General features: G+C 38.0%; 1 protein-coding gene across 1 annotated transcript in view; it reads right to left on the bottom strand.

Annotated features, from left to right (window-relative positions):
- The window catches only part of NALCN (sodium leak channel, non-selective), a 237,906-nt gene that overhangs the window by 93,594 nt on the left and 131,988 nt on the right, over nucleotides 1-12,324 (bottom strand). The window contains exons 13-14 of the mRNA XM_075137770.1: nucleotides 7,156-7,293; nucleotides 3,172-3,246 (exon numbers count right to left, since the gene is read on the bottom strand). Coding sequence (XP_074993871.1) covers nucleotides 3,172-3,246; nucleotides 7,156-7,293 — 213 coding nt within the window. The remainder of the gene's footprint in view (nucleotides 1-3,171; nucleotides 3,247-7,155; nucleotides 7,294-12,324) is intronic.

Below are 12,324 nucleotides of genomic sequence, written 5' to 3'. Positions count from 1 at the left end.
GGCAAATCTCATTCTAAAAGTTTCCTAGCTTTTAAATACATTATTTTACAATCTTACTTATAATCTTCTAGTCATTTAATGTATTTTTGCTTTGATTTATTCATATTTAAACACATTTACTGAACCGACATGAATACCAAGTGTTTACATATCACTTTACATTTTAGAATACATTGCAAATATTAACTAATTACTCTTTTCCCAATAATCTGAAAGATAAGTAATTTTATTTTTCTTCTCAAGGTCAAGAAAAGGAATTAAGTCATAATTAAGAAGGACACATCCCAAAAGGGATGATTAGCCAGGTGTGATTTCTGGCCTAAATATATTCTCCTTCCTTCATTGAAAAACATTCAATATTTCGTCATCTGAAAATGCCCTGGACCTCAAGCTTTACAGCCATTAAAGGCAGGGAAAAAATGCAAACATGAGCATGGAAATACTTCTGAGAGTGTTACAGTTTCACCATTTTTAACCAATCAATGTCTTTTACATCAATGGTTTGAATTATTTGATTCCTCCCTTGGAACACCATTCAACTTTTAATTATAGATGTAAAAAATTTTCCTGTGCAGCAATACAGATCTATTTCCTTATAGAAATGGTCTTGATTAAAACCTAACAATTACCTCACAATTCTCCTTCTTCTTATAGTCCATTTTTTTAGTGGAGAATTCAAAATATCATTGAATTAAAAACATTTTCTGCTTTATCTTCTGAGATAAGACAACCAATATTTCAGTATAATAGCGCACAGTCACTATCAGCACTAAACCTGTGATACCATCACATTTACCCTGCAGGAAACCTTTTCTGTTCTAGACACTTAATCAGTTGTTCAGTCATCCCAGTAATTCCATATGATTCAGTCCCAAGAACCAACCTCTTGCCTCCTTTCACCTTAGGCATTTTTAAAACATGCAACACTTCCTATAACATTAATTTGTTTGGATAAAATACCAGAAGGGAATACATTCAATAGTACTGAGTAATAGTCTTTGAAGAGAGGCTACTGTTTAAAGCAACATTTCAAAAGCATAAATACAAGTGAACCAGCATCAGCCACCTTGGACATCTTTATTCATCATAATGGTGTATAATGCATATACCATTATGCCAGTCAGCCAAACTGGTATGTCCAATGGCAAAGTGCTGTCCTCTGGTTAAACACCCACTAGGGTCATGGAAAGAGACTATATTGATGTTATCATGGTGCCACACTGCATGGTAGCTAGAAGGTCTGGTGACTCAGACAGCGGTTTTACTCTGGCCCACCACCACACTCGTGTAGTTGTGCTACTGCCAGTCTCAAAGCTATGAAGTTGAGGGACTTTTTTTTACTTGAGTGTGCTCTACTGCTATTATGGAAACAGGATTCCTACCAGGCTAGCAAGATTCCAGGCTGACACAGTGGCAAGAATTGCAAGTGGTGGCCTCTCATCGTTGCTTTTTGTTCACCAGTTCCAGAGTGGGCTGCTAAAACACAAAGTCATGCTGCTGCCATTTCATAAGCAAAGGTGTAGACTTTTAATTGAAGATGCTAAGTTTCACAGAAAAGCCAGAGGATTTCACAGCTTAAGCTCACTTCAGAAAGTTGATTTGTGCTCCTAACTCACACAGACATTATGAAAATTTTCCTGTAAGATTATCAGTATGATATGACATTGCTTACCACACATCTGAGCCATTTTCATTTCAAATTATTTTACCTCTTGAGACTGGTAAGGAGAAAAATGAATAAACTTGATTTGGTCTACTCACTTTGCATACACAAGACTGTCTGGCCATCCCAAAATCATCTATAAGATCTCTCATTTCATTTATGTGAGCTGATTAACTGAAATCCAGTATTTATATTTCTTTGTGGCAGAAAATACCTACCCTTTTAACTTATTTAAAGTTTGGAATACATACTGATACTTAACACTGCAAGAGCAAAAGCAATATTGATTTCTGTATTGAGTTCTGTAAAGAAGAATTTAAAGTAACCATATAATATTCTCATTTGTCAGTGCCTTCAAGCAACAGAAGATTGGGAAGCAATATTAGTTTGACACATTCCACATATTCAGTGAGCATATATGAAACATACAAGCTCTAAATCCACAAATGAGAACTTTGTAGAAAATGAACACAACGAATATAAACAAAATAAATTAATAAACATATCACCTTAGTTTTAAAACTAAAAGAAAAATAATATAGAAGGAAAAGCAAGGGAGTGGTTATTTGGCACATTAGTTTCAATGTAACAGTTCAATGTAAAATAACTAAATTGTCTAAATTATTTTTCAAGAATTGAAAGAACATAATTCTACAACAATTGCTGATGCACCTGAAAAATGAACAAAACCAGCAAATGATGGGTGAAAGAAGGCTATAACCCAAATATTACAAAAGAGGTTCCCACATATTAAGCTCTCAGTTTGCTATTTCGTGCATGAAATAATAGGCAAATGTTGATGGTTTTTGCTCCTCTTTGCGCAGATTAAAGCACACCTATATTTATGTAAAAGCTACAGATACCTTCCTCTCTGGTGGTTTATGCACAAGGTCAGAACGGCCAACACGAACTCTCTAGTTACATTAATGTGATTGTCATTTGGGATTTCAAGCATGAGAGAATGGCTTCTTGGTAATCTTGGTCCCCAAATCTGGAGAATCAAGCAAGCGAGTTAAGTTTGCCAAGTGTCTTTAGCACTCACCTAACACATTCAACCTAGTCCCCTGTGCCGCTTCATATCTGTGGACCCTTGCCAGTACTCTCCTCTGCAGCAGTTCTACGGTGTGCTCATATAGTATCATATAGAATCATAGAATGGTTTGGGTGGGAATGGACCTTTAAAGATAATCTAGTCCAAACCTCCCTGCCATGGGGGATTATAAACATAAAGATGACCTAGCTGTGATTTTAAAATTATTTTAATTACATGACTATCTAAACTGATTTTCATCGAATATTTAAACCAATTTCTAAACCTCTTTTACAATCTCTTAATTTCTACCTAACATTATGTGATGGTCAACTATCTAACAAAATACTGATATTCTCTTCAACATCTACTATTTTTTTCATTTGATGAAGGCGTTTCACATTTTTTACCACAAAACCACCAGTAAAGTAATGCTTTATTGAAACTACCTCCAAACACAATAAAAACACGTTCTTACTTGTTTAAGTTTCTTCAGATCTTCATCAAGTTCCAGGTTGTCCAAAATAACAGCAACAAACAAGCTGAGTAGAATCTACAAAACAATTGCAAATTATTTGTTAAAGCTTGTCTTATTTTTCTTAAGAAGTACTATGAAATGACATGGAAAAATGAGGGCCCTACCGATATGAATGGGAGTCTTGCCTTTGACATCTGTTGAACTAATATCACCTGCTACTATGTCCGCTAGCCATTTTGCAAGTAGTAAACTATTTTTTAGCTTATCATACAATTATTATATGAATTTAAAAATTTTGAATTCTAGGTTTTATGACCAATGCATTATGTATGTTTAACAATACACCCATCACAATGTATTTCACAGGAAAAGAAAATCAAATTAATCAGAAATAATTAAAAAAAAGAAACACAAAGCAGAATCCTAAAACAGCTCGTAAAGATAAGGTGCTTTTCAATTAAGATGTGAATTTTTAGCACAGAGGCCACCTAACACTAATTTACTTTATGAACTTGCTTAATGCTCAAAGTGCCTCTGTGCAAAGTAACTAACCCCACTTTGAAAGAAAAGTAAGCTGCCTCATTACCTGCATGCATCGATAGCCACAGTGTAGGAAACTCATGCACTTTCATTTACTATACATTAAATACTGTGTAGATATGCCTCTAGGAGGAAGAATCCCAGGTGGAAAAAAGTGTATATCAGATTATTATATTTTCCTTGTGTAGAGATCCTGATCAGAGGCCAAAGAAGCTGAAAATGTGACTGATATAGCTGAGAAGGAGACAGAACTAGGAGAGCAAGGATGCAGGTGAGAGAGGATACCACCGTTCAGCATATATCCTCAGACAACTTACATCTTAAGGCAGTAAATTTGTATATATATAGCTTTACAGCTGTCAGCAACTGCCAAGGTTTTAGTCTCTGAGGTTCAAGGCAAATATCCTCAAACATAATGAGCTCCTACAGGTGAGCACCAATTTCCTAGAGATATCAGAAGGAATCTAAGCTCTTTTAAAAGAGTTACAGGCCTAAAATATTTCCGTGGTCTTGGAATGCTGAGTGACAACCAGAGCAGACATATCTGTCCCCCACTGTTGTAAATCAAGTGTAAGTTTACCTGTCATTCAATCACACTGGAAAATTATTCCCCATCTATATGGAAGATGAAATTTAAGTGGCTTAGTACACCAGACAAGGAGTTTGGAACTCATCTATTCCAACACAGATGTCTGCATCTGAGCTGTGTGTCTGGACCTTGTTCCAGAGCGGGATTCCCTTTGCCTCCATGAACTATAAAGGTACAGAAGACATGGGAATGACTCCCACCCATAAATTTATAAAATGTCAGTGTTCAGAAAAATAAATGTTCTTTTAATAGGAAATTGGCTTTAGCAATATGTAGAATTTCCTGCAGCTGTTAGAAAAGACATATTATATATGCCACATACTTGAACAGTATCTCATACAGTTTTCAATGATCTGACTACTACCAACAGCGGAAGTTAAGATGATCTTCAGAATGGCAAAGCAAGACAGAGTTCTGATAAAATACTGGCATAAACTACTTCGATCCCTAATTGCTGATTAACAGTTTTGCTATCATTCTGTCAGGATTTTACAGTATGGTGTTTTTCTTCTTCAGATACTTTATACAGTCTATGATACTCCAGCACCTGCAGCTCAGAACATACTAGTTAGGGAAGTACAGTTCCACACTAAAAAGAAGTATAGTACTCATTAAATGTATCACCACTTACAGCCTTGCTGCTTCGTGCACAGATATGTATCAAGGCATCAAGACTTTCATTAACTCCCTTTTCACTTTTTTTTCAACAAGAGCCAAAGACGATGTACCACAAAAGAAAAGTTAAACGCAAACTTGTTATTTGTTTAACTTCCTCCGCTGCCATCTCAACTAATAACAGTTCTTGCTTCCAACAGAGGTTTTGTTTTTGAGCTTCAACTTTTCTTTGCCTTCTAATGTGAAACCTATTCATTTCTTTCCAAGGCTCTACAGTCTGCTTTGCCAAATGCCTGCAATTATCACTTCTCAATTCTAATCCTCCCCCCTCTTCTGGCTGATGAAAGTAATTTCTTCATTTGACTTCACTCTTGTTAATCACTGACGGCTGTTTATTCTCAGAACTCTTCTTTTTTGTTTTAGCAGCAGCCCAACCGTTTTCATGCTCCTTTACCAATTCCACATTTTTTTTTTCTTTAAACTTCTTTTGCCTCCAGACAACTCTGTCCTACATCGCTTTTCTCTTCCAGGGTCTGAGGAAGATCTTAGAACAAAAACTAACAACTTTGTAAGGCTAGGTAATTCTGCAAAGTTGTCTTAGCAGAGTTTCTTCATCCATGTAAAATTTACATAGGTGAATGAGAAGAAACGTGTACACTTAAGAAGCAACACAAGGACCGTGTACTTAAATGCAAATTCCCTGTAAAAGGACTGAGGATGGTGTACAGAAAAGTGACTTCGCTCCTAGCAAAAGAAGTCCTTTGAGTAAACAAATGGAGAAGTCCCAGATGACTCTTTCGAACATGAAACATAAAGCAGAGTACTAAAACTGCTCTTACAGCTAAGTTAATTCTCAATTAAGGTGTGAATTTTTAGCACAGAGCCCACCTGACGCTAATTTACTTTATGGACTTGCTTAATGCTCATCTAAGAGATAAAAATGGATTCCAGTTCAGACAATGTTCTTGGCAAAGAATCAGAAAAACAGCAATAAGATTCTCTAACCAGTAACTGCTTTCAAATCCCTGACCAAACCCCACTTCGCTTTTGCTTTCTATCCCCACTTCCCAAGGAGTTTTAAAGATCACTTCAGCATGAAAAGTTGCTTTTCCAGATCCCAAGGACTCCTCTGATACTTGTGAGCAAATTACATGTCCTATATATCTGCTGATACATACATTTGTTTGGCTTATACTTTAATTTGGTTAAGCAGCTCTAAAAGAATCAAATGCCCTTTACTGCCGTTTATAAAGTGGTCGAGATTTCAACCCATGTGAAGGAACCTGCTGCATCCACAATTACACTCTGATCATTCAGTCTTTAGAAGTGAAACAGGACAGATAACAAAGTGAAAAAGAGTAGTAGAAACTGATGGAGATTGTATAAATACACTTAGTGGCTTATATAAGTAGATGGCTGAGCAAAGGAAGAAAATGTAATGAAGAAAGTGAAAATATGCATAAGTGCATCAAAAATTGCAATGAACACAAAATACAAAATGAGCAAAAGTAGGAGTGAATTAAGGGTGGCTAAAATGGTTATTCCCCTTACTGTGGTATTTTCTCTTTGTTGGTATTCAAAATACAGAACCAAGGCCTTATTGATATAGGATATTCAAAAAGCTGTTTCCCTTACCATTTTCTCTATACAAAATTGTAATCATCCCATTTGAAATGCATACAGATATGCATTTAGATATAATCCCCATTGCCATTCATGTGCAGGAACTGCTTTATTAATTCTCATCCTTTTATTGCTTGATATACTACATCATATATATTCCATGCATTGATTTTGTATTAGACAACAGGAAAGCAGTGATTTCTAGTTAAGAGTTTGCATCCTAAGGCTTTACACTTCTCACTTTAATTACTGTTGCAAAAGGAGTGCAACGGAAGTTGAGGAGACCATTTCTACATGATAAATAAAAGCACTTGCTTCACTCTGCAATCATCAGAACTGTGAAGGTACAAGACAGTTAACAATTATATTATTAGTCTAGCAGTGTGACTTGGATCTTACGAAGAACAACACCTCACACCAAAACAAAGGCTCACCACCTTATGCCACATGGCTGAAGGGTAAATTCTACCACATCAAAGAACTAATCCTAAAGCCTTCTGTGCTGAAAATGAGCATCACAATTAGTTTTAACTAGCTGAGAAAAATAAGTAATACAAGAGCTATGAGAATAATTCAAAACAAAGAAAAGCACAGCACATTTGCAAGTCAAAACTTACCAGAGTAGCAAAAAGATGATATAGTATAAAATAAATGGCAACTACTGGTGCCCACATATGTCCTACAGCATTCAGTGTCTGATCCATGACATCCACCCATCCTTCCTGTGTGAGAATCTGAAACATTGACATGAACGCCTGGAAGGATAAGAATTACAAACATATTAACAGTTCACAAATTATATTAACATGGTTTTATAGACACATTTCTCAAGTTGATTTAGCAGAGCAGAACACCTGTTTTGGTTTGTTTTTTAAATCTTAATAAACAAATGTATTTCAATTTGTAAAGTCAGGTGAAATGCTATTCCAGAGCAAAAGGAGAAATAAATAGCTTAACCATTGACAGAACTGTAATCTGCAACTTGTAAGCATAGTCCTAGCTCCATCAGCCCATATGAAGTGCTTTTTGATTTCCTCCAGGGCTGACAAAATAGGAGAAATACCCTGAGCAACAGAGATCATTGTTTTGAGTGTTATACCGTATTGTAATTTTGTGATTATGCTTATTCTTCAGTGTTACCTCTCTATAAATATACCTATAATAAAGTGTTAAAATTAAATGTGACCATACATCTATGTTATCTTAACAGCAGAAGCATTCTAGGCATTCCACAGAAGAGACTAACCAATACAAGGCAAAGTCACAGTTCTTCCAACCATTTCAGTCAGTCAGATTCTTTCCCTATATATTTTGTAAATAGCATTCTTTGTGGAACTGTTCCTGTAACATTTTCAAATCCCTTCAGACCAGGGGTGCATGTCAAAAATACAGGGAATAACGGAAATGTTTCAACAAACTGGTTTTGGTGATAGGAATATATGAATCCAGTTAAGCCCTAGAACCCAGATATCTTAAACCTTTGAAACCCCAACTTCAGCCTACCGCACAGACCAGACTCTAACTCAACACGACCAGCATGTGAGCGTGACATGTACATCATACACAGACGCTGAGGACTGTGCTCTGCCTCAGCCACAGAAGTTTGACTACGGTATCAAAGTGAAGTGTGGATCTTGATAGTCCTAAATCTCTCAATAAGGCCAAACTGTTGCACAAGTTTCTTTTGCTTTTGCCTGACATCAAAAGTTCTGTCTTTCCAGACAGCAAGGATCAAAGCTGATATCTTACTGAAGTTTAATACACAACAAAAAAGTGTTAGAAACTAAAGACATTAACAATGCAGCTTCCAGATAATAGGATTCCTTGAATTCAAAATGCTGACACAGTGATAAAGATGTATTTGTCTATGCTCAGTGTGCTTGACACCCCCAGCAATAGCAGATTAACCCAATAATGCACATGGCACAAAGAGAAGAGGACTCTTCTTGTCACACCCATGAGAAAACAGTACCCAGAGAGCCCTTCCCATCAACTTATCCTAAACCCAAATGCATGCTGGAACAGCTGAAAACATGTAGATATATAAACTTATGTGCTTAAAAAACAGTAAAAAGGGTTCTAATTAATTTTTAAAGCTGCTAGCAGAACTAATGAACTAATCGGGGGGGAGACTTCAAGTTTATATTACTAATACTAACTACAGGCAAATACTTTTCTTGGGCTCCTTATTAAGTTTGCAGAGTTTTTCCAACAAAACATTGTCTTCTCTAAGTAGTTTCTCTCAATGCAAACAGGACCCTTAAGGGTACACGCACACCCTTAAAGGAGTCCACTCCAGGCTGTGATTTCTACCCTGCAGTGTAGGCCAATTTCCTTTAGAGTGGACTGTCCATGTGCACACATATAGCACTTGGTCCTGCATCTCCTCCTGGCCCTATGTGATGTCCCTATGGCCCTAACACATCATTAATATTTGGTGACAAGGAGCTGGTTCCATCTATCTGAAGTAATGATAAGGATGTGGCATAGCTTGCCACGCTAGTGTTTCTGTATTGTGAAATCAAGTGTGTATGCTATATGATTAACATTTGAAAAGAGGGCCTGCAAGTGCAAAACTTGCTGGGGTGGTGTAGGAGGGCTAACTAAGGCAGGGACAATCTAATCTGGTGCACCTTGTTGCGCAAGGCACTGTGTAAAAGGCACTGCCTTTTTGGAGTGCCCAGTTGGAGAGAACTATTCCCCTGCCCCTGCCCAGGGATTGCCTCCAAGAGAGTTTGCTGGAAGCAGGAATAAAGTTAACAACTAAGCAGCATCAGTATCAGGAGGCCAGTGCTTGAGCTCAGTGTCTGGCCCTCTTTCGTTGACCACTGATAAGGACCCTAGGACTAAAGCTTTTTCTCCTCTGCCCATTATAACTAGTACATATTTTAAAGAACAAAAATCAGATCATGTTGCCTCTAGATCACATTCAGAAGTGTGCATTTTTAGTCTGTTAGGGGGGTCCCAAACATTTAGCTGCTACGGGCTTTGTAAAAATTCTGCCTGCTGGCTCTCACAAAAAAACCCACACCAGAACCCAGATCGGTTTCTTAGTGGTGCTATGTTCTGTGGCAATCTGAAGCAGACAGAAGCATAAACATACTGTTAGGCTAAGACCAAGGAGTTTGAGAGCTATTTTTACAGATGTTTTTCAGAATTAAATCACACTAATCAAATTTTCAGAGATGATCAAGTCCAAATCACTCACAAGAAGTGAAGCTAAGGTGTACATAAAACAGATCAAGGCATCCAAGTGAGCAATCGCATGCATTGGGAGATGAAGTTAAACTTAAGACTTTAATTTCTACATCAGCAACATCTTGACCAAATGTAATGTCCCAACCTTCCCTTTGAACAGACAGATCCCACAGAGAACAAAGGCTAGCATAAACTAGCAGCAGCAGAGAAAACTGCTTGCAACTACTTTTCTGTAAATCCTTTATGTCAGCTAAAATCATTGGTATGTTATGTGTTAGGAGAGCCCAAATACAGGGGCTGGAATTCGCAGTGCCCTCCACTTCCACGTTCCTGCCAGTAATCTTGGCCTTAACTAGCATGCTGCTGACCTGTGGCCAGATCCTCCCCCAGACCTGACCTCTTTGAATTAGTGCCCCCTCACAACCACACACGCAGACTTCTTACACTGCACAAAATTATAGACTCTTACTAGTCATTCCTTTCCTTACAAAAAATCATTATATGGGTCCTGCAAAAAAACCCCAACAAAACACCAAGTGGTACCTAGCTCTGCAAAATACCTCAAGTCTCTCCCTGTGCAAAACCTGAAGAGAAGGAAACATTTGAGATCTTTAGCTCAGGAGAGGCCTTCTGTAGCCAGAGGAGCATGCATGAAACAAGCAGCAAATTCCACCTCCTTTATAGCTGCCAGTGGTGCTTGAGTGTGAAGAAGACAACCACCCCATCGGTGCCCAGCACCGCTTCTCAGCTCCCCTTCGTGAGGGGGAGGTGAAGCTAAACCAGGCAGTCGCTGCTCCCCTGCACTCAGAGCGTGGCTGGAGCCAGCGGTGGTCGTGCCTGACTGGTGTGACACTCCTTGCTGAAACATAAGGGGGGCACTACAGTAAGTAATACACCCCACTGCTGGCTTTAGAAACACCTGAGGGATTGGGAACCAGGGCAGTATCCTTCCTTCTGAGTCACACTAAATTGCTATAGTTTATTGCTTTTTAAAAATATATATTTTAATTAATTCTTCGAAGGATAAAGACACCTCCAGTACTACGTTGTGGACCCCTCATTAATACAAGCACTAGATTAATCTGGAAAAGACATTCTTTTAACATCATAAAAACCTAATCTTCCATCTAAAACAGCTGCCCATAAAGCATATAGTTATAGAAAATGGCCTTTCAATATAATTTAAACATTTTATTATAACATTAAAGTCCAGTATATGACAAAACATTAGTTTTAAGAAAATACGGCACTGCGCAATGAATATGTGCTTCACACAATGTGCTCCTTCGGAGCAAGTTATTTTTAGTTGAAAGGTACACTTCCCACTGTTTATTTTAAAATTAATTTGAAATGCAACTAGCTGACAGAATCAACATCTGTGAAGATGAGACTTAGAGATTTATGCAAATGCTGATTTTCTAAATTAATTCGTGTTATAGAAAAGACTGTCAATATCTTTGAGTATTTATGCCCTATTACTTAATTAGCTGTTTTGATGATGGAAGTCAAACTACCTTTTTATTTATAGTGGAAGATTGGCAAAGGTTCAGTGGAACATACGAGCCCAAGCGCCAGTTCTGATATCTTGTCCAACTATTACAGGGGTGGTACCACACAAATTACTACTCACAGTTATAATGTACCTGACTTGTAACTGCTGCATGTCCATAAAATATTATGGGCCAAATCCCAATGGCCTGATTCATGGAAACAGTCCTACAATCAGTGGGATTACTTCTGCAATTTAAGCTAACAGGATTTAGGCTAGTGCTGTGAAATGCTTGCAATTTGTTCTACCTGTGTAAACGTAGCTTTTTTCTCCTAACATAGCCATGAGTGCTCAATAACACCCTGAGAGAAGAGTAGCTGTCCTGTAAAAATGTGGCAGTGGCACTGAGATTGTAACTGCATCAGAGAATTCAGACTACATTGTTCAACTTATTTAATGGATGATGCTTAGGTTGAATTCACAACTTGAGCCTTCTCCAAGTTCAAGGCTAGGAGCGAAGTCCTGGTTTTGCTGAAGACTGGGGGATTTTTGCTGCTGAGATCAGTGGGGCCTGGCTTTCATCTTGTGTTGACCCATTGAAAAGAAGTTACAATTCCCAGCTTTGTAACTTGAGACACCGAGTAGTCGGCACATGGCCCCGAACCCCAAGAGAAACCAGGGCATGGAAGTCAGAGACACTAACAACGTGTTTTGTTTTCCATACAGTGATTTTTAAGATTTCTTAGTGGCCGTCTTAAAGCAATGCCTTTGAACACCCCCCTGCCCCATTCCTTCTTAGGGGGGCCCAGCCACCCCCGTCCTTCTCATGGTTCGTATGTGCAGCCCAAGAAGATGTGCAAAAATAGAGATGGCGGATCGGTTAAAAACAGTATAGCAAACATCTATATTTTCATACTTAGTATTAGAGAGAAAGCCAGTCCATTTGGGAAGTTACAATGGCCAAAAGAAGGGTAAAATTTGTAGCCATGGCAACACTGAGCTTGTGCCTATTGACTGTTGTCAGGAAACCATGTGAAAACATGCAATTTAGAGGCATTAGAGAAAGGAGGAGGTCTACTTGTTCCAAAACCCATACTGT

Source organism: Calonectris borealis, chromosome 1 (genome assembly GCF_964195595.1).
Source record: "Calonectris borealis chromosome 1, bCalBor7.hap1.2, whole genome shotgun sequence".
NCBI lineage: Eukaryota > Metazoa > Chordata > Aves > Procellariiformes > Procellariidae > Calonectris > Calonectris borealis.
This window is presented reverse-complemented; position numbering and strand designations above follow the sequence as displayed.